At 37.9% G+C, this 24,372-nt stretch overlaps 1 protein-coding gene and 1 pseudogene across 7 annotated transcripts in view; both read right to left on the bottom strand.

Annotated features, from left to right (window-relative positions):
* Nucleotides 1-24,372, bottom strand: part of CNKSR2 (connector enhancer of kinase suppressor of Ras 2) — a 284,901-nt gene that overhangs the window by 222,698 nt on the left and 37,831 nt on the right. For all 7 annotated transcript variants that reach the window (XM_019755412.2, XM_019755413.2, XM_019755415.2 and 4 more), the window contains exon 2: nucleotides 4,541-4,704. In XM_019755412.2, coding sequence (XP_019610971.1) covers nucleotides 4,541-4,704 — 164 coding nt within the window. The remainder of the gene's footprint in view (nucleotides 1-4,540; nucleotides 4,705-24,372) is intronic.
* On the bottom strand, nucleotides 10,124-15,765 carry LOC109460210 (rab GDP dissociation inhibitor beta; annotated as a pseudogene).

The raw sequence follows: 24,372 nt of genomic DNA, 5'->3' as shown, positions 1-24,372 counted from the left end.
AATGAGTGAGTCCTAAAAGGATTGCTGTAATGAATTTTTAAGAAATAAATTATTTTGAGATGAATGAACCAAGCAATTATGTTGCAAAGAAACAGATCCTAGCAATTGCAGACATGAAAATTTTCCGGCAAAATGCCTATTATATCAAAAGTACATGGAGAATTAAATGAAAACTGATTTTATTCTCTCATAAATAATTCACTTTTACTTCCCAATAAAAGGTGTATTGTCAGAACATAAATTAAGGGCTACACATTAAACTATATATATTGTATATATACTTTACTATTTATGGTACAGTTAATGCACTGTGCTCCCTATTTAAGCCCACTAAATGATAGCAAAACTATTTGAAAGAGTTTATATACCTCCAAATCATGAACAGCTTACTCTTTTCTAGAATAATATGGCATATAGTTAGTACTTAATAAATAAATGTTGCGTGAATAACAAGTTACTAAATAAATAAACCTTTGATTTTCATCAGTTGCCATAAAATTTATTCCCCATCAGGACTAACTTTACAACAAGACAGATGAAAATATTCCATAGCTTAAAAGAAACAAAAGAATTTGGTAATTATTCTGTGTCTTTATACTAGGAACAAAAACTTTAGAGTCAGAGGCTATGTAGGCAAGAGAGAAAATTACAGTTCTCTGGAGAAAGTCAGAGAACTTCATTCAGTAAGATAACATTAATTTAACATCCTCTATTTGCTAAGCACTGGGTAAGAAGCATATTGGAGGACCGAAAAATCTAAGCAAAGAATTATGATGTGATACAAAGTGTAAATTGCCTTTCCTCCCATCATTTCCCACTGTGCGACAACCAAATCAAAATTCTCATTTTTCTATGAACACCCCATACTCTTTCACAATTGTATTTACACATGGTATTTCATCTATCTAGATAAATTTTTCCCAACTTTTTTGTCTGGCAAACATCTACTCATCTTGCAAGACCCAATGCAAGGCCCACCTATACTTCCTGGACCCCTCAGTAGTGTTAATCATTTCCTTCTGCACTCTTCTGGGGTTTTAATTAAATCTATATTATCTTTTAATGACTGTTGTCTTCTTTACTAGGCTATATACATCTTAAGAGCACAGACTGCCTTTTTCATCTTTGTATTCCCCATGGTAGCACTGCTTGAACATGAATATATAAATGTTGAAAGAAGGAATCAATACATTACATGTAAGGAAAAAGTAGAAAGACCAGTAGAGACATTACAGTTTCAGAGAGACAAGACATAGTTCCCCATTCCCAACAGCAGAACTACTAGTCTAGTCACCTTAGCCTGTTGATGAGGGATCTCATCTCCTGATTTTATAATGGCATGTAGAAGTAAGTCAGAATTCAATGCTCAGAAATTTGCTTTATATTCACTGGAAAACATCTGTTGAATAAACTGGAAGATATCTGCATTTCGAACTTGCTGATTTATAGCCATTAGGAAGCAATGAAAAGTAAGTTTAGTATTTGACCTCTCTGGGGAATGTGAGCAATTTATTGCTGAATAAACACAGAAACAATAAATTTAGTGTTTTGATTTATGTTTTTCTGTGTTAACCTCTAGAACAGCTCAACCACATAATGAAGTTTTCCCAAGAAAATGATGTAACACTACAGTGCTTAAACCCAGAACTGTAGAGGGATTAAAACTCAGCATATGAAGGGATTTACTATAGCTTCATAGCTTGAACATCAAAACGGTCTAGTCATATAGCTTTGATGCCATCCTTTTATGTAAGTAGGTCAGCAGAGCTTGCTGATGGGCCAATTCCAAAGCCTACAGGTCTAGACTATCTGTAGGTAAACCATAATCATCAATCTTTTCTTCTTCAAACTGGCAGTGTAGGAGCCTAACATGTGAGTGGTTCACCTATGAGGGGCCCTGCTTGTGAGATATACACCGAGGACTTCAAGCTCTCACATACCTAACTATCACTGTTCTAGCAGATCTGGCAAATATGGGATTGCTAGATCAGATGCGCATCTCCAAGCCACTTCTATTGCACCGTCATGGCCACTCTGACTGGCACTTGGAGCCCAGTATGCAAAAATACTGTGGACCCTTACCTTACCCCAAATACTCTTTTATTTCAGGCATGATTTCTGTGATCTGATTCAGATAAGGAATAGAGTATACGTGTGTGTGTTCTGGTCTGAATTGATTTCTCTTATCTCAGGAACAGGGAAATAAGATCCTCAAACTATCATGTGAAAAACGTGTGAAGTCTATCTCCACTTTCAAAAAATATTTATTCATCATTCACTCTCGCCAGGCATTTGTGCTGCACATTAGGTGTTCAATAAGCATAGTCACTTTTCCCACTAGCTTACAGTCTAACGAAAGAAACAGACATTAAAGTGATAAATACAAATAAATTATTACAAAATAACACGAGGGTTAAGACAATAACAGTAGAAGGCTAATTTTAGACTAAACAAGGGTGAGAGAGTGATCAGGGAATGTCTCTGATGGAATGACAATTAAAGTAAGACTGAAATGTTTAAAGGGGAGGTGCTATTCAACCAATATGGTTTCAAATTCTACTTCTTTAGAAATTGCTCTCAGTCTGACCTTTTTTCTTGCTTATCCTACTAGCTTTTTGTGAAATTTGATGACATTATTGATGTTCCTTAATGAAAATACACTCCCCACTGCTTTTGTGACAAGTCTTTCGTACTTGTCTTTCTGCTTCTCTGACCACTCCATAAGCCTCCTCTGCAGCCTCCTCTTCTTCCCACTCAGGTGGAGTGCCAAGCTGCGTCCTTTGTTCTTTATATTCCCCAGGCCCTCCTTGGATGATCTCTCTATCTATGGATTCAACTCCTATATCCTTGAGATTCCAAAATCTCTGTCTTCAGCCACTTCTCAACTGCAAATTTGTATGTTCAACTCGCTGATGATTATCTTTTCCTGGATAACCCAGAGATGCCTCAAATTCAACAAATTCAAAACTCAATTTATATTCCCACCTAAATCTATTCTTGCTGTTACTGCCTGTCTTTATTATTGCAAAATCATCTACTCTAGCTCTGTAGCTAGAAAAGATTGAATCTTTCTCAACTCCTTCCTCTGTCTCACCCCTCACAGGCACCAGATCTTCTCTAATTCCTGTTGCACATCATTGGTTCAAGCCCTACTGATAGCCTGAGTAGATTACTTTAAACATTTCCTATTTATTCTCCCTGTCTTCAGTTTATGTTCATTCCATTCTGTCTTTTTCACTACCATCAGTTAGTTTTGAAAAACAATTAGTTGATCATTCTTGCGTGGTTCTCCCATGCTCGCACCAGGAAGTACAAATCTCTTATCATGATGTTAAGGTACTTTACAGTCTGGCCACTTTAAATTCTAGTTTTCTGCCACTGTTTCCCACCTATTTTTGTCATCCCAAATAGCTTACCATTTTTCAAGCACACTAGGCACGCTTTTTATTCTGTGTGCCTGTGCCTCCATAATACTTTTGTATGTCACTCTCCCCCTACTAGGCTTTTCAAGAGAGCAGGAACTAGATCTTACATCTAACACACACACTGCTGAGTGTATTAATTGATTCTTGAATTATGTTTAATTATCTACTCATTTCTTATTAATCATCATCATCATCATCATCTTAATAATAGTTACTACTTACTAAATGCTTACAGTGTGTCAAGCACTGAATTAGGCACTATACAAACATTATCTCATTTGCTTTTCACACCACCACCAAAAGGTAGCTATTATTATCTCTATTTTAAATAAATGAACTAAGGCTATGGTGAAATTACTTGACCATAAGTGTCAGTAATTGACTGAGCCAAATTTCAATCCCAGATTATTATATTACAAGACTCATGTTTTTTTCTCATCGTAGTTCTATCCCCCTCACAAATATCTGGAAGAATTTAAAACCTGTCAGGTTAGTGTTATCTTACCTAACATGGAAAAAAAAAAATCTATGTTCCGCTCAGATTATCTAATGTACTAATATAATCTTACAGGAATATTTTGACATTGATTTATCTTGTCTAATTTGGCACTGCTCTTTTCACATACAAAAGTAACCACATAATGTGCAATATTCCATTTTCATTGGATATATACATGGAAAACAGAATTAATTTGATTATTTTAAGGATGATTTTTCTAAAATAGGATTACTTAATAATTGTGACACTAAATCAGAACTTTTAGAAGGGAATGGACTTTATAACTGATTATATACAATTTGATATCCCAATGCTGCTATAAAAACTCCCTTGGTAAGCTCTAACAAGTTTTTCAAGTAGCTAAATGTAATATCACCAGTTGAGTTACAAGCTTCTTTTGTAATTTGTCATTGTATAATATACCAAAATCAATGAAGGTGGAAAATACTACATGTAGTTGATTGAGAATTAGGGATTTTTTTTCTACTTGCATTTAAATTATTTTTCAAAAGAGAAGGAAAAGAAGAAAAAAAAATTAAAAAACGGAAAAATAATTTTAAAAGGAAAGAAAAGAGACAAAGTGAAGTTTCCTTTTCCAGCAGTTTTATGTCCTCACCAGTGCGCACAGAAGGTCAACTGCTTCCAAGATCAGCTCCTGATGGCCAATGCGGCTGACCCCCAGATCTTCTAGCTCCTGATGTGTAATGCGTAACAGCTGGTCCCCACTGATCTTCTCCCTCTCGAAGTTCTTAATGTACTGCTGCAAACAGTCATCAAGACCTGCAAAAGAAAAAGATGGGAGTTCAGAATTAAAACAGAACAAAACAAAACAAAACAGTTGAACCAAATGAATAGAAAAAATAAAAGAAGCATTAACTCTCACCAAGCCACAAGTTCAGTCCATTTCAACTCTTGACTAGTTCAATCATCTACTTTTTCCCTATCTATATATGGGCTGTAGTGGGGGGAAAATCACTTCATCATATCACTAGTTATTAGATTCCTGTTTGAATTTTCCTCAGCAATTACTGGAAATCTTTACCTCTTGTCTCAGCAGTTCTTTGTTGCCTATTTTATAAAGCATGCCAATGGGCACGTTCCTCTACTTCCAAATTTCTCAGCATCCCATTCCTCCTTCCTTGTTTATGTAACCCCATTGCAGAGGGAGAGGTATCCTTCTTCCTTTACAAGGCTAATTGACCTTCTTGAGCTCTGGAATCCCATCTTCTGCCACCTTAACACTACTTCAACAATTAAACAATTAAATGCTGTCTTTATTTCAACCACTCCCTATTCATCAACTCTTTCTTTGTTCAAACCACTGGCATCTTATAAATCAACCAATCAATTAATCCCTTTCCCCTTTCCTTGATCCTGTGTTTCCCCTAGTCTGTTATTTCCTTCAGAGCCAAACTCCTTACCTTTATTTCTTCACCTGCAATGCACTCCTTAATCCACTATCATCTGGATTTTACCCAAGTCCAAAAGTGGAAATCCAGAGTAAATACAATTTTCAAGATTACTCAGGGCACTTTGTAAGTGATTGGCTAGGCCATAGAATGGGTGAGCTTCAATCACCTATGAAATGTCCTCACACAAATGATGAACTGGACTAACCAGATTATTTCTCTTCAGATTTCAAAGTAAGAAATACCAAGAAAATGAGGCAATTTGCAAAAAACTGAAGGGTGTTGGTTATATCAAGTAGGGAGATGAGAGGCTATAATGGTCTACACAGTTGAAATTATGACAAAGCAAAAACTATAAGTAAGTAGAGAAAGCAGAGATGAGGTTAGAATGAATATGAAAAGGGGAGCAAATGCCATTACCAGAGAGATTATGTAGCCACTGAGAGAGAAAGAGTCCCAAAAGCTGCCTGGTTCTGATAGGGTCTAGCACCAAGGCTACACATGCCTTTACTATATTCTCAAACTTTCTTAACGTAATTTGAGTTACCCTGCAGTCTGTCTACTGTCTTCTCTGTCTTTCATTCTCCATTAGTATTTGTGCATTGCTCTCTCCTGGTTCTCTTGCCTCTTTATCCATTCCTTCCCAGTCCCCTTTCAGGATACTTTCTCCAACTGTCCTAAAATACTGCTGCTCTCCACACCAGGAACCCCTTCCTGGTCCCCTCACCCTCATTCTTTACATTCTAATGGAACAATCTCAACCATGCCATGTCTTTAACTACCATTTCACACTTCCATTTCAGACCTCCCTCAGGAATGCCAAACCTATGTGTCTACACATCTCAGCATGACCACAACTCTTCATGTTCCCCTCCAGAGGAGTCTTCCTTGCTGTATTCACTGTCTCAATGAATGGCACCATCTATCCCAGTATAAAAACTGAGTATATGGAAGCCATCTTAAATTTATCCACTTTCCTTATATCTCTGCATGCAACCAATCTCCATGTCCTAACAATTGTTTCTCTGAAATATCTTTTACATATATCCTCTCCTCTCATTCTCCACTGCCATCTTCCTAAATCAGGCTATATTATCTCTCTCACCTGGAATAAAGCAGTTTTATGGTTTTCCTACTGCTGGCTATAATCCCTTCCAATTCATCTTTCCCAACATACAAATTTTGATTGTCATTCTCTACATCAAAATTTTTCAGTGTTTCCATATATTTATGACAGAATAAAATCTGAACTCCTTTATACAGTGTTCAAGGCTTTTCCTGATTTAGACCTTGCCTTCCTAATGCAGACGCATTCCAGACACCCTCCAAACGTTCCCAATCTCCCACTCTACAGACCTCTGCTACAACAATGCCCACATTATAATTCTTTGTTCCCATGTCTGTGTGCTCAATAACTAGCCTGGAAGTTCCTTGAAGTTGAGCGTTGTGTCTTCTGAATTTGGAGAATCGAGGGCTTAGTACAATGACTGACACAGAGTGGTACTAAATAAGTGTAAACTGAACAAATTAGACATTTAATTTTATGCTGCATAACCTGGCCAGAACAAAAAAGGAACATTTTACATAAGAGCTAATTCTAAAAACAGAGTGGGGGAAAAAGCGTTTGGTACATGGCATTTTGAGGAACTCATATCTTCATATACTGCATATATGAGACGGAATGTTATTATTATTTGAGTTGATTTTTCTTACAATTCCTCTAAGTAAAGGAATGCCAAAGGATCTCCTTGAGCATCAATGCTAGCATCATTATTAAGGTTACAGAACAAGGCACATACTAAGTGGCAGAGTAGAAATAAGGGAGAGAGGCTCATCCTGTATCTCATCTATTGGTACCTACTTTAATTATTGAGGTATACTACCCTACAGTATAGGAAGTATCTTGGCTCCTACATTGAAAATATAAAATATATGGTAAATAAACAGCTAGAGTATTACAATAAAATTATAATAATGTCGTTTTATATCAATATATGTATTTATGAATGATAAGGTGCTTTTATACATTTTTCTCACCTGAATTATAAATAGTCAATGAACTTGTAATATTTTAGAGTTGTTGTTTTGACTGAAAGGTCAAAATCAACATCTCAAATTTGTATATGGAGAAAATATGGTTCAGGAAGAGTCATCTACAAAAAACACAAAAATGAATACATTATAGAAAGGGCTAAAGGCCTAAACGTCATGATTCTAGGATCTATGCAGCATACATGTAATAATTAAAATTCCTGGGCCGGCCCGGTGGCTCAGGCGGTTGGAGCTCCATGCTCCTGACTCCGAAGGCTGCCGGTTCAATTCCCACATGGGCCAGTGCGCTCTCAACCACAAGGTTGCCAGTTCAATTCCTCGAGTCCCGCAAGGGATGGTGGGCTCCGCCCCCTGCAACTAAAATTGAACACAGCACCTTGAGCTGAGCTGCCTCCCAAATGGCTCAGTTGGTTGGAGCGCGGGCTCTCAACCACAAGGTTGCCAGTTCGATTCCTCGAGTCCCCCAAAGGATGGTGGGCAGCGCCCCCTGCAACTAAAATTGAATACGGCACCTTGAGCTGAGCTGCCGCTGAGCTCCCGGATGGCTCAGTTGGTTGGAATGCGTCCTCTGAACCACAAGGTTGCTGGTTCGACTCCCGCAAGGGATGGTGGGCTGTGCCCCCTGCAACTAGAAAGCGGCAACTGGACCTGGAGCTGAGCTGCACCCTCCACAACTAAGACTGAAAAGGACAACACCTTGAAGCTGAACGGCACCCTCCACAACTAAGACACAACTAAGATTGAAAGGTCAACAACTTAACTTGGAAAAAAAAAAGGCCTGGAAGTACACACTGTTCCCCAATAAAGTCCTGTTCCCCTTCCCCAATTAAAAAAAAATTCCTTTCCTTCACTCATACACTATTTTATTTAAAGTAAAGCTATCCCATTTTCAAGAATGAGAAATTCTTTAGTGATTATATGACTAGTCTTGAACACTGTAACATTTATTAAATAGATAAAATGAGAACATATACCAGATTTTAAAAATGTTATTAATACTCCATTTTCCTAAGATTTTAAGCTCTAATGTTGCATAAATTATTATTTAGATTCCATGAAATTTTACTCTTTCTCATTGATGTGTTCTAAATAACTCTAAATAAAGTTTATAACCTCCACTTATTAATTCCCACCTATTGTTCTTAAGAACACATGTAGAAAATAAGTTTTGATCCATACTTTAAACTACACAAATTTACCATGAAGAAAATCACGTACTTGTCAATTGAAACATTAAACAAACTATACACTATTTTGTCTAAGACCACACCGTAAAACAATAGAAAAGAAGGCTTAAAATCATTACTATGATATGTGTCTGACTGTTTCAGTAAATTATACTGCTTTCCACCATCTGCAGGGAAGAGAAATGAACATAATCATAGATCTAGAAAGAGGTTCTCCAAATAATAAAACATTTACAAAAGGATGAAATTTGAGATATATCCTAAGGATGCACACATTTTCAGTGAATCAATGATATTACAGAGGAAAGCTGAAACAAAATAAATAAATCAATCCACTATAATACAGAAGTAGAAATGGAATATGCAAATTATTGTATTTAACATTCAAAATCTTTTTTTCGGGGGAGGGGGGTGTTCCAGAGTCCAGAGTTTGGCTTTATTTTGCTGTACAGAAATCATTTGGAGCCATTTTGAGACAGACATCATTGAAGCAGAAGCTCTGTTAAATCAGTAGTGCATTGTGGGGGGCCGGCCCTGTGGCTCAGGCGGTTGGAGCTCCATGCTCCTAACGCCGAAGGCTGCTGGTTCGATTCCCACATGGGCCCAGTGGGCTCTCAACCACAAGGTTGCCAGTTCAACTCCTTGATTCCCACAAGGGATGGTGGGCTGCGCCCCCTGCAACTAACAACAGCAACTGGACCTGGAGCTGAGCTGCGCCCTCCACAACTAAGACTGAAAGGACAACAACTTGACTTGGAAAAAAGCTCTGGAAGTACACACTGTCTCCCAATAAAGTCCTGTTCCCCTTCTCCAATAAAATCTTTAAAAAAAAATAGTGTATTGCACCTTGGTCCGTGGAAGAAGCCACACCTGGGATACGAAAGAAGTTTCTACATTTACCTGTTTTAAGATAGGTTTCACCCCCCTTGCTCGCATCAATTTCATTAGGCTAAAACACCGCACACAGGCTTCCTCCAAAATGACTCTCAAAGTCTGGAGTTCAGTTAAAACTTTAGGCCCACATAAACCAATCTTGTGGCTATGCTACATGGGCATTGTCATAATCCTTGACAAGACAGAAAATGTAAACCTATAGGGGAAACTTAGGGATGTTGTCCCAAATTATGGAATATTCGATTTCAAATTTTAATGTCAAGAAGACAGATGGCACGCGAATTGTACTGATCCAGCTCTTAAGCAGCAGAAGCACATAATTGCAAAGGCTATACTGATTAGAAGATACAAATATGTATCGAGTTCTCTGTATCAGTATCACAATGTGTTTTTTTTTAATAACTTATCCTTCACTAGAAAAAGAGTCAACATTGGTTAAACTGTACAGAATGTGGTCACCTGCCAATTCTGAATAACCACTCCATGAAAACCAGTTAATACATGATATTAGAAAGGGGAGGACTATTTACTGGTACAGTGCTCTGCAATCTCTCAGTTTTAATTACAAAAGCAGGCCTTACAATACTGATTTCATACAATATAAATCATTTCTCAAATTTTAAGTTTGTCCTAATTAGATAATAACACATACTGCTGTTAGTCCTCCCCATAGGTGTCATTTTTCTTGTGTTTCATTTCCTCAAAGTCAAAGTCTGATCCTGTATCCTTTTTTTTTAAATTAAATTTATTGGGGTGACAATTGTTAGTAAAATTACATAGATTTCAGGTGTACAATTCTGTATTACATCATCTATAAATCCCATTGTGTGTTCATCACCCAGAGTCAGTTCTCCTTCCATCACCATATATTCGATCCCCCTTACCCTCATCTCCCACCCCCACCACCCACCCCCCTTACCCTCTGGCAACCACCAAACCATTGTCTGTGTCTATGAGTTTCTGTTTCTCATTTGTTTGTCTTGTTCTTTTGTTGCTTTTGGTTTATATACCACATATCAGTGAAATCACATGGTTCTCTGCTTTTTCTGTCTGACTTATTTCGCTCAGCATTACACTCTCAAGATCCATCCATGTTGTCACAAATGTTCCTATATCATCTTTTCTTACTGCGGAATAGTATTCCATTGTGTATATATACCACAACTTCTTCATCCATTCATCTATCGAAGGACATTTTGGTTGTTTCCATGTCTTGGCCACCGTAAACAAAGCTGCAATGAACATTGGAGCACACGTGTCTTTATCTCTAAATGTTTTCAGATTTTTTGGGTAGATACCCAGGAGAGGGATTGCTGGGTCATATGGCAATTCTATTCGTAATTTTTGAGGAACCTCCACACCGCCTTCCATAACGGCTGCACCAGTCTGCATTCCCACCAACAGTGTATGAGGGTTCCTTTTCTCCACAGCCTCTCCAACATTTGTTACTATTTGTCTTGTTGATGATAGCCATTCTGACTGGGGTGAGGTGATATCTCATTGTGGTTTTGATTTGCATTTCTCTGATGATTAGTGATGTTGAGCATTTTTTCATATGTCTATTTGCCATTTGTATGTCCTCTTTGGAGAAATGTCTCTTCAAGTCCTCTGCCCATTTTTCAATTGGGTTGTTTGTTTTTTTGTTGTTGAGTTGCATGAGTTCCTTGTATATTCTGGATACTAGCCCCTTATCGGAGGCACTGTTTGCAAAAATCTTCTCCCATTCAGTTGGTGGCCTCTTTATTTTGTCAATGGTTTCTTTTGCTGTGCAGAAGCTTTTAAGTTTCATATAGTCCCATTCGTTTATTTTAGCTTTTACTTCCATTGCCTTTGGAGTCAAATTCATAAAATGCTCTTTGAACCCAAGGTCCATAAGTTTAGTACCTATGTTTTCTTCTATGCAGTTTATTGTGTCAGGTCTTATGCTTAAGTCTTTGATCCATTTTGAATTAACTTTGGTACATGGTGACAAATAGCAGTCCAGTTTCATTCTTTTGCACGTGGCTATCCAATTCTCCCAGCACCATTTATTGAAGAGGCTGTCTTTGCTCCATTGTATGTTTTAGCTTCTTTGTCAAAAATTATCTGTCCATATTTATGTGGTTTTATTTCTGGGTTCTCAATTCTATTCCATTGGTCTATGTGTCTGTTTTTCTGCCAATACCATGCTGTTTTGATTATTGTGGCCCTGTAGTACAAGCCAAAGTCAGGAAGTGTGATACCTCCATTATAGTTCTTTTTTCTTAAGATTGCTTTGGCTATTCGGAGTCTTTTGTGGTTCCAAACAAATCTGATGATTTTTAGTTCTATTTCTTTAAAATATGCCATTGGGATTTTGATGGGGATTGCATTGAATCTGTATATTGCTTTGGGTAATATGGCCATTTTAACTATGTTGATTCTTCCAATCCATGAGCACGGAATGTCTTTCCATTTCTTTGTGTCTTCTTCAATTTCTTTCAAAAATGTCTTATAGTTTTCAGCATATAGGTCTTTCACATCCTTGGTTAAGTTTATTCCTAGGTATTTTATTCTTTTTGTTGCAATTGCAAAAGGAATTGTTTTTTGTATTTCTTTTTCTGAGATTTCATTGTTAGTATATAGGAAGGCAATGGACTTTTGTGCGTTGATTTTGTAGCCAGCAACTTTACTGTATTCGTTGATTGTTTCTAATAGCTTTTTGGTGGAGTCTTCAGGGTTTTCTATATATAGCATCATGTCATCTGCAAAGTGATAATTTAACTTCTTCATTCCCAATGTATCCTCTTATAGATGCATTTAATATCATCACAGGTTGTCTCAAAGTGAGTTGTAGCATCATATGTATGGGAAATAAAGGTCTGGCTTTCTGTTCCCAAATATTTTGGTACAAGTAGGTCACTGATGCTAATGAGTTTTTGTTCAGTTGGTTCCAAGAGCTCCAAAGCTGGTCTGATTTCTTTCTCAGATTCCTTGGTCTCCACAGTTGTACTGACTATGGCGATGTACTTGGCCTTGTGCTGCCACATTGTGTGCAGAAAGCATAGATATCTGACTTCTGATTGACCTGGTTCTGTGGAATAATGATCTGGCAGGAGTTGGCATCATTGGTGTTCTGGATGGGGTAACTGAGGATACAGATAACTCAGATCACCTGACCCACTTTTTCTACCTGATCTTTCACACAGCTGGAGTCACAGCTGAGCTGCTTACCGTGAGCAATCTCTCCTTTAGATTTACCATGTTTCCCCGAAAATAAGACCTACCCCGAAAATGAGCCCCAGTTAAGATCGTCAGCCAGATGGATGCATTTAGTACATTATGACGATGTTCCAGAAGAAGATGACATGACTGTATTTGAATAAATGTAGATTGTTGTACATGAGAAAATAAGGCACCCTCTGAAAATACACCCTAATGCGCCTTTTGGAGCAAAAATTAATATAAGACCCGGTCTTACTTTTGGGGAAATACAGTATAAGACCCAGTCTTATTTTCGGAGAAACACAGTAACACCAATCACTTTTCCATTTTGCCCAATGATTTCTTCAATTGATTTATTCAGCATGTAGGTACCTCCATAAATAGCACTTACCCTTGCAAATCCTTATGGAAGTTCTCCAAGGCCACAGAATATGGGCTTTTGCCATATCTTGCCAAAGACTCCTTGTAAAGTGTAATCCTATTAATGGTTTCACAACATGGCTGATCTAAATCAGGGGTGTCCAAACTTTTTTCAACGGTTTTCACCAAGGGCCATATGTGGTAAAATACACAAACAGCTGGGCCACTCACTTGAGGTGAAGTACGTATTGCCTTACCTGGTTTATTTAAGTAAACTAAATATATTTTTGGAATTTGCTGCGGGCCAATAAAAAAAATGGATTGTGGGCCGCAGTTGGCCCGCAGGCCGCAGTTTGGACACCCCTGGTCTAAATAGTCATCAGTTCTGTAAAGTGCCAGGGCACCACCAATAATATCTATAACATCCTGACCCAAGTCAAATTGCTTATACACCTCTGCCACTGCAGGTTTTTTTTTTAGGATCAATGCCCTCAAAAGTTCTAGCATCTTTTTCATTGAAGTTGGCAACATATACTAGGAATTTTCTGAATCAAGGTTTTTCTTTTTTTTTCTTCTTTTTTTAATTTTATTTTATTAAATTTATTGGGGTGACAATTAGTAAAATTACATAGATTTCAGGTGTACAATTCTGTATTACATCATCTATAAATCCCATTGTGTGTACATCACCCAGAGTCAGTTCTCCTTCCATCACCATATATTCGATCCCCCTTACCCTCATCTCCCACCCCCCACCCTCCACCTCCCTTACCCTCCGGCAACCACTAAACTATATTAAGCTAGATGCCAGGGCTTCTGCTACAGTGCCTTCAACCTTGTAGATTTTTCCTCCCTAATAGACAAAGCTCCCTTCAGTCACTTTGAAATCTAGGTAATGGGTGACCTCTGTATAAAGTAGCATCTTAACCAGTTGATCCTTAGCCATAAGGAACTTGGAAATTTAGTCAACATTCCAGTCTCTTCCCCTTCCCAATAATGCTGGTGGTACTCCTGGTATTTTAAATCTTTTGCATAAATCTTCTAGAGATGTTATAGAGGCACTTTCTCCTCCATAATATGGGTTTCTGTCCACGTGAAGAACTTTTTTTCCCATTTGCTGACATTATACCTGACAGGGTATATTTCATCAGGCCCGTGCCCAGCACGATCACAGGATGTTAGAGGATGACGATGCCTACTGCAGGAATTTTCACTTTATACATCATTTATACATAACACATGTGCTCTTATCTAAAAATAGAACACTCTCTTGATGTTTATAGCAAAAACTAAAAATGAAAATTCGTTTTTTAGAGTCCTGTTGCCACTCACTATTTACTGTAAAGATTGACATGGAGATTTCTGATGACCTGTTGTCACTTCAGCAAAATAAGGTTAGGAAATTAAAACAAACATACATCAATCCAATATCCTTTTGTTTCCTCATATACAGGAATGAAAATTCAAGGCAGACGATCTTACTTGTAAGCTAGTTTTCAGTCTTCTCATTTCACTGACACTGCTTTTTCCCAAGATCATCAATGACCAATAACACCAGATGCAACTGCTTCATTTCCAATCTCATCCTCCCTAAACAATGTATTTCTCTATTTCTACACTGTTTTTCAAGTCTTAGAACTAGTTTCATTACTCGCCAATTTAATCTCTTATCTTTTCAGTTTGTGAGAAACATAGTTTCTTCATTCAAAATAGCTTTGCTCTGTCCTTTCATTTCTGATCTCACTAGTGGTTACCAGCTTACTCATGCTGTGCAGCCTACGCTCATGCCTAGCTGCTCCCCCTGGCATTAGTCTGTCCACTCTATCACCGACTCATCTCTAAAAACACTCTTTGATCAAGCCACTTCCAGGTTCAAAAACTTCAATGATTCCTCCTGTGAAAAGGTGTACGTTGAAAGATCTTTTTAAAAACCTTTTAACTTTTGACTCAATATTAGGAGATCCAAGACGGCGGAGTAGATAAACACGGTGCCTGCTTCCTTCCATGAACACATAAAAATTACAACTAAATTACAGAACAATCAGATCAGCCTGGAGAGCCATCTGAAGTCTGGCTGAACAGAAGTTTTAAAACTAAGGATATAAAGAAGACACATTGAGACTGGTAGGAGGGTTGGAGATCCGAAATGGGCTGGTCACACATCCACATGTGGCAGTTGAAACTTGGGAGAGATATCTCGGTCACAAAGGTTCCCCACAAAGGAGCAAGGTACCCTAGACCCCCACACCGGAATCCCCAGGCTGGAGTACTGGTGCCAGGAAGAGGAGCCCCCACAACTTCTGGCTGAGAAAAGCAGTGGGGATTCTGAACATCCAGGTGGGACAGAAAGCTGCAGGAAACCCAGACATCCTCTTAAAGGGCTCATTCAGGCACTCATCCTGAGCTCTGGCGGAGGGATGGTGACTCTGGGGGCGTCAGAGACATGTGGGCATAGACTGACTTGTGTAACTTTGCAGGGAGGACTGGAGGACAGTCACCATTTTTCCTGCGTGGGCACCTTCTCCTGTGCAGCCATCAGGTGGGTGCCATCTTTCCTGTGTTGAGCCTGCCCCCAAAGGCCAAATTTGAATCTGGTTGGCCTGGTGAGCTCTGCTGCTCCACCCTACTGACTCACTGAAATACTGCCTCACCAAAATTGCGTACAGCAGGAGGCTTTATCAGAAGCTGAACTTTACAGGTGCTGGCAGGTGGAAGCAGGCCTCGGAGTGTCCTGGCTGTTTGCAGAGCTGCCCCATACCCGGTACTCGTGGCAGCCGTCCTGGGTTCACAGTGTGGCCTCTCCCACGTGCCTCCAGGTCCAGCACAGGCAGTGACCAACCATGGATCACTTTGTAGCTCCTACTAGATAGTCCCCAACCGGTCACAGACAGTGGCTAACCTGGGCCTGCACAGGAGTCCCTCCAAGAGGCTCCAGAACCAACATATTTGGAGGTTGGCTTCAGACCACAGCAGAGCACTGCCTATTAAGCCCCAAAAGTGACACATAGGGTGGTCTCAATAGGCACCTGAGCCTAATGGGACAAATCCTGCTCCATAGAGTAAGCCCCCCTGAACAGCAGCCCATAAGCTATGGATGTGGCCAAACCTCACAGCCAGTCAGCCTGAGCGTCAATCCCACCCGCTGACATGCCAAAAGCAATCAAGACTTGACTATATAACAGGAGGGTGCATACAACCATAACAAGGGACACTCCTGGGATACCCGGAAGAGGTGACCAGGGAGACTGTGTCACTGGGCCCCACTGGACTCCTGCTATATAAGGCCACCCAGAAAGACTGGGAGAATCCCTTCAGATTGAAAGACACACAGAGACTGAAAGTAAAGGTATGGAAAAAGTTATTTCATGAAAATGGAAATGAAAAAAAAAAGCTGGGGTAGCAATACTTATACCCAACAAAAAAGATTTTAAAACAAAGGCTATAACAAGTGACAAAGAAGGACCTAGCAATCTCACTTCTGGGTATTTATCGGAAGAAACCCAAAATGCTACTTCGAGGGGACGTGTGCATCAACATGTTCATTGCAGCATTGTTTACAATGGCCAAGATGTGGAGGCAGCTTAAGTGTCCACCAATAGATGAATGGATAAAGAGGAGGTGGTACATATATACAATGGAATATTGCTCAGCCAGGGAAGGGAATGGGTTCTTGCCATCTGCAGGGGCATGGATGGACCTGGAGGGTGTTGTGTTGTGTGGAGTATGTCAGACAGTGAAAGACAGATGAATGTGATTTCGCTTATATGTGGAATATAAAGAACAAAATAAACAAACAAAACAGCAACAAACTCATAGATACAGAGAACATTCTGATGGTTGTCAGATGGGAGGCAAGTTGGGGTGGTGGGTGAAAAAGGGGAAGGGATTAAGAAGTACCGATTGGTTGTTGCAAAGTAGTCATGAGGATGTAGAGTATAGCATAAGGAATATAGTCAATAATATTGTAAAAACTATGCATGGTGTCAGATGCGTACTAGATTTGTTGGGATGATAGATGCGAGGGGGGCTGGGGTAGGGTGAAAAAGGTGAAGGCATTAAGAAGCACAAGTTGGTAGTTACAAAATAATCACAGGGATGTAAAATAAAGCATAGGGAATATAGTCAATAATATCGTAATAACTATGTATAGGGCCAGGTGGGTACTAGACTAATTGGGAGAATCCCTTCTTAAATTATATAAATATCTAACCATTATGCTGTACACCTGAAATTAATATAAATTAATATTGAATGTCAACTATAATTGAAAATTTTAAGAAGGGGGTAAAGGGTAAAGGGGAATAAGAGGTTCACATTTCCAGGTATGAAACAAATAAGTTAAGGGGATGTCATGTACAGCATAGGGAATACAGTCAATAATATTGTGATAATGTGGTACAGTGACAGATGGTTGCTGGACTTATGGTGATCACTTCTTCAGGTATACAAATGTTGAATAACTATGGTGTACACCTGAAACTAGTGTTATATTGTATATTAGCTATATTTCTAATAAAAATCTTTAAAAATAAAAAAAGGGAAAATTAAAAAAACACACCAGGATCTGGTACAGTTAAAAACATTCATAAGAAAAGCAAGCCAATTTTCAGAGAAGCCCATCCATTCCTGACACTAAATCTAGGGGAAAGAAAAGATTTCTCCTGGGAAGAAATCCTCATGTGATTTAATGAACACTGCTTTCAATAATCCCTTTTAATAAATACAACTATAAGTTTCCATTGGACTGTTTCTTAGAGCAACGCTGAAATACAGTTTCCCCCCAAATTGCATTCTATACCAAATAACTGGTTATCATGAAAACAGAAAAACATTTATATTTACTGGCTTTAAAGATGTTACAACTTATCAAAAGAGGCTATCATTCTATGGAGAAAATAGCTAGTAGGGTTTCTTTTTTATAATGGTAAAAAATGAATAGGTAAGTTGTATTTGAATCATCTTTGGAAAATTTATAGTTTGTCAACAGGTACCTAAAATATTTTGGGGATGCATACTACTATATGTTCATTTAATTCAATAGGAATTTAAAATGAAGGACTCCTATTGTCATACTTATCTTAAAAAGCATATTTACAGATTTTTGACATAAAAATGTACAAGTCACAGGCAACACAAGAAAAAAAATAGGTAAGTTAAACTTCATCAAAATAAAAAACTTTTGCCCATCAAAGGACACTATAAACAGAGTGAAAAGGCAATCCACAGAATCGGAGAAAATACTTGCAAATCTTAAATCTGACAAAGGATTAATATCCAGAATACATAAAGAACTCCTGTACTGTGACAACGATAAAAAACAAATAACTCAATTAAAAAAATGGCAAAAGTCTTAAATACACATTTCTCCAAAGAAGATATGTAAATGGCCAATAAGCACATAAAATGATAAACAGCACTAATCATTAAGGAATTGCAAGTCAAAATCCTGAGCTACCACCTCACCTCCATTAGGATGGCTACTATCCAAGAAACAAAACAAAACTAAAAAAGAAAATAACAAGTGTTGGCAAGGATGTGGATAAATTGGAACCCTGGTGCACTGTCAGTGGGAATGCAAACTGGCGCAGCCACTATGGAAAACAGTATGGGGTTACTAAAAAAATTAAAAATAGAATTACCATATCATCCAGCAATTCCACTTTTGAACATATATCTAAAAGAATTTAAAGTAAGGTCTCAAAAAAGATATATGTACACCCATGTTCATACCGTGTTTCCCCGAAAAGAAGACCTAACTGGAAAATAAACCCTAGCATGATTTTTCAGGATGACATACCCTGAACCTAAGCCCTAATGTGTCTTTTGAAGCAAAACTTAATATAAGAGATGGTCTTATTTTCGGGGAAACACAGTAGCAGCATTATTCATAATACCCCAAAGATGGAAACACCCCAAGTGTCCACTGACAGACAAATGGACAAACAACATGTGGTATAGACATACAATGGGATATTATTCAGCCTTAAGAAGAAAGGAAATTCTGACACATATTATAACATGAATGAATCTTGAGGACATTATGCTAAGTGAAATAAACCAGTCACAAAAGGACAAATACCATATGATTCCACTTACATGAGTATCTAGAGTAGTGGAATTCATAAAGACAGAAAGTAGATGGTAGTTGCCAGGGACTAAGGGATGGTAGAGAATAAGGAGTTAGTGTTTAATTGGTACAGAGTTTCAGTTTTGCAAAATGGAAAGAATTCTGTGGATGGATGGTGGTGATGGTAGCACAATGCAAATATCCTTGATGTCACTGAACTGTACACTTAAAAATGGTGAAGGTAGTAAATTTGATGTCATATGTATTTTATAATTTAAAAAATAAATTAATGGTAAAAATGATAAATGTTATGCGATGTACATTTTAACACAATAAAAAAGTACATACAAATTAACAGATTAATTGTAAATAGCCTAAATTTCCTACTTTCAAATATTAATTAGACTTAAGCACTTGAGGAGGTATATGGGTATATGAAAGCCACAGCTGTAAGTTAGTAGTTTATATCTGATTACTGTATGTCCATGTGTAACCAAATTTCTTTAACAGAAACATAATTTTCCTTTTATAGACCACAAAGAAACCACCAAAGGCAATGATATACTAAATTCAGTAAATCTTACATGGCACTCATCAATGTAATATCTCACCCAAGCTATGAATTCATCATGAAAAAGTAATTTGCCTAATCACAATGGGAGTTAATACAGCTGCCACCCTTTTTGCTGTTTTCATTTAATGTCTAAACAATATTATTGGGTGTGAAGATGTGGCAAAAATTGTTTCAGTAACGTGTGAATTTTATTTTAAAATGTATATTAGACATACCAGGGAGGGAAAATATTTGTATCCAAGTGCTATCCAGACAAATTGTGAAGGAATAGTAGCCCAAAGGTTACTCACTGATCTCAGTCATCTCAGACTGTGTGCGGGGAGAGATTCCCTTCTTCAGGGAAGACATACCCATGAGCCGGAGGGCGTTGTCTCCCATGGGGGTGGGGGTATTGGTGGCAGGGACAACCCTTGATTCAAGTCACTGAAAAGGGCAAAACTTGTCGATCCAACTATACGTCTGGAGACACATCCAATCTTGGCTTATCTCAGCCCCAAGCTTCACTTAATACTCTTGATTTCTTCAGAAATCAGGTTTTAAATCTGGTTCCTAAACTCTTTTCCTATACTTCCACCACAGCCCAGCACCTCTATATGACTTTTCTCTGACCAACTAGCTTGCTGATCTAAGGAATCCCTCCCATTCTGTCCCCAGTATCAGGATCCCCACCCCACTGCTTTTCCAGTTCCTGATATCAACTTCCATTTATTCATCATTCAACAAATATTTATCAAACGCCTAGTTGTGAGCTAGGCATTATTCTAGGGAATATGAGTAAAAAGATGAGCAGAAATAGATATGGTCCCTGCCTTCATGGGGCTAACAGTTTACTGGGAAAGAAGCACATTGAGAATCATACAAGCAATCCTGACAAGTAAATTGAAGGGAAGGAAGGTACTGTTTTTTGCTTGGTGCTCCAAAAGCCCATAATAGGATTTGACCAATCAGAGAGATTGAGGGTAGGTTTTCTGGAAAACGTGTGACAAGAACTGAGGTGTGGATGAGTAGGAGTCAACTAGGCAAAGAGTGAAGGAAGAGCATTAGACTCGAAAGAGCCAAGACCCAGGGATGGGAGACAGGACGGAGAGTGTGAGGCACTGAAAGGCCAGCATTACCAAGGGTTGTGTTCAGACTTGTGTTCTGAAAAGCTCTCTCTGGCTTTAATGAGAACAAGGACTTGTGGCCAGTTTGCCAAAGAAAGGATCATCTCTGGCAAAATAATCTTGTTGCTCACCACCTTCAATTCATTGGCTATTTCAGCTATGTGAGTTGAAGTGTAACAGCTTCCTTAAACACGCCCTTTCATTCCTCTGTGCCAATCTATTACCATCGCCCCACCCCCGACCCCCTTACTCTCCTCCTATATGAGAAGGTAAGGAAAAGACCTACAAGTAGAACGTATTTCATGTGTCATTTAGAACTATATCCATAGTTGCCTGACTAACAAATCAAAATCAACAGAAATATGTGATAAAGGATAGAAACACCTTTTAAAATGGTGATTCTACAAACAGTATAATAGGTAAACACACACACACACACACACACACACAAAGACTGCCTTTAGAAGTTGTTTCATATGACCCAGCAATCCCTCTGCTGGGTATCTACCCAAAAAATCCATAAACATTTATCCATAAAGACACGTGTGCTCCAATGTTCACTGCAGCTTTATTTACAGTCGCTAAGACATGGAAACAACCAAAATGTCCTTCGATAGATGAATGGATAAAGAAGTTGTGGTATATATACACAATGGAATACTATTCGGCAGTAAGAAAAGATGATATAGGACCATTTGTGACAACATGGATGGATCTTGAGATTACAATGCTAAGCGAAATAAGTCGTACAGAAAAATCAGAGAACCATATGATTTCACTGATATGTGGTGTATAAACCAAAAACAACAAAAGAACAAGACAAGCAAATGAGAAACAAAAACTCATAGACATGGACAACAGTTTAGTGGTTACCAGAGGGTAAGGGGAGAGGGGGATGCTAAATGAGGGTAAAAGAGGATCAAATAGATGGTGATGGAAGGAGAACTGACTCTGGGTGGTGAACACACAATGGGATTTATAGATGATATAATACAGAATTGTATACCTGAAATTTATGTAACTTTACTAACAATTGTCACCCAATAAACTTTACTTTAAAAAAAAAGAAGGTGCTTCATTTTAATTCAGATATATGCAACTCATTAATTCTGACTGAAATAACTTTCACCAAAAAAAAAAAAAAAAAAAAAGCCAAAAAACAAAACTCTCTAGCATGAAAGTTAACTGCAGAAACCAAGGGCACAATCCACTATTAAACCTAATATCCATTCCCACCAATAGTGTATGAGGGTATGAGGGTTCCTTTTTCTCCACAGCCTCTCCAACACTTGTTACTATTTGTCTTCTTGATGATAGCCATTCTGACTGGGGTGAGGTGATATCTCATTGTGGTTTTTATTTGCATTTCTCTGATCATTAGTGATGTTGAGCATTTTTTCACGGCTATTGGCCGTTTGTATGTCCTCTTTGGAGAAGTATCTATTCAGGTTCTCTGCCCATTTTTTAATTGGATTGTTTGTTTTTTTGTTGTTGAGTTGTATGAGTTCCTTGTGTATTTTGGATATTAGCCCCTGATCGGAAGCGTTGTTTGCAAAAATCTTCTCCCATTCCGTTGGTTGCTCTTTATTTTGTGGATGGTTTCTTTGGCTGTGCAGAAACTTTTTAGTTTGATATTTTCCCATCCATTTATTTTAGCTTTTACTTCCCTTGCCTTTGAGGTCAAATTCATAAAATTCTCTTTGAAATCAAGGTCCATAAGTTTAGTACCTATGTTTTCTTCTATGTAGTTTATTGTTTTAGGTCTTATGTTTAGGTCTTTGATCCATTTCCAGTTAATTTTGGTACGCGGTGACAGACAGCAGTCTAGATTTATTTTTTTGCATGTGTCTTTCCAATTCTGCCAGCACCACTTATTGAAGAGGCTGTCTTTTCTCCATTGTATGTTTTTGGCTCCTTTGTCGAAAATTATCTATCCATATATGTGTGGGTTTATTTCTGAGTTCGCAATTCTATTCCACTGGTCTGTGTGTCTGTGTTTCTGCCATTACCATACTGTTTTGATTATCGTTGCCCTGTAGTATAAGCTAAAGTCAGGGAGTGTGATACCTCCACATTTCCAGACTTCAGCTTGTACTACAGGGAAGGCAGTGTGGATATTCCTCAAAAAATTGAAAACAGAATTACCATAGGACCCAGCAATCCCTTTCTTAGGTATCTACCCAAAAAATCTGAAAACATTTATCTGTAAAGATATACGTGCTCTGATGTCCGTTGCAGCTTTATTTACGGTGGCCAAGACATGGAAATAGTCAAAGTGTCCTTCGATAGATGAATGGATAAAGAAGATGTGGTATATATACACAATGGAATACTATTCTGCCATATGAAAACATGAAATACTGCCATTTGTGACAACACGGATGGATCTTGAGGTTATAATGCTAAGCAAAGTCAGACAGAAAAAGTCGAGAACCATATGATTTCACTGACACCGTGTTTCCCTGAAAATAAGACCTAGCTGGACCATCAGCTCTAATGCGTCTTTTGGAGCAAAAATTAATATAAGACCCGGTCTTATTTTAATATAATATAAGACTGGGTATAATATAATATAATATAATATAATATAATATAATATAATATAATATAATACCGAATCTTATTTTGATATAAGACTGGGCCTAATACAATATAATATAATACCAGGTCTTATATTGATTTTTGCTCCAAAATACACATTAGAGCTGATGGTCTGGCTAGGTCTTATTTTCGGGGAAACACAGTATGTGGTATATAAAACTGAAAACAACAAAGGAACAAGACATACAAATGAAGAAACCAAAACTCATAGACACAGAGAATAGTTTAGTGGTTACCAGAGGGTAAGGAGTGAGGGGGATGGTAGATGAGGATAAAAGGGATCAAATATATGGTGATGGGAGAACTGACTCTGGGTGGTGAACACACAATGTGATATATAGATGATGTATTACAGAACTGAACACCTAAAACCAATGTAACTTTACTAACAATTATCACCCTAATAAACTTTAAAAAGAACCCTAATCTCAATACATCTCCTATGATCCTTCCTAATACAAAACAAATCTTATTCAACATTTCAAATCCACTGTTTTGAGCCTCCTCCTCTGTTAAACACACACAGACACACACACACACACACACAGACACACACACACACACACACACACACACACACACTCTTTCCCACTATAAATGAATGTCAGCATTATTAACAGGGTCAAGCAAAAAAGAAACCTTTGGTGTTTTTATATTTTTATGACTCCTAAAAGAGGTTCTAAAATACTAGGCCCAATTTAGTTTTCAGTTAACATGTATTTTCCATCTAATGTTTGTATCACTCAGTTTTACTGAATATTAAAATAAAGCTGTGAATTTTGGCTTTTGAGCACAAAGTTAAAATGTATTTATAAGAATTTATTTTTCAGGATAAAAAGAATCCTACATTTATCCTACAGCCATTTCTGGATCGTCTAATAAAGATATAAGTGATGATAACGAATTTTATATTTGTTTTCCTTCATGTGTCAGAATCAATAGGTTAATACCATACAATTTTATTAAAAGCCAAATAATTTTTATTAGCCTGTGATATAAATTTTACTTGACCTAGGAA

Source organism: Rhinolophus sinicus, chromosome X, assembly GCF_036562045.2.
Source record: "Rhinolophus sinicus isolate RSC01 chromosome X, ASM3656204v1, whole genome shotgun sequence".
Classification (NCBI taxonomy): domain Eukaryota; kingdom Metazoa; phylum Chordata; class Mammalia; order Chiroptera; family Rhinolophidae; genus Rhinolophus; species Rhinolophus sinicus.
The sequence above is the reverse complement of the archived record's forward strand: the minus strand, read 5'-3'. Positions and strand labels throughout refer to the sequence as shown.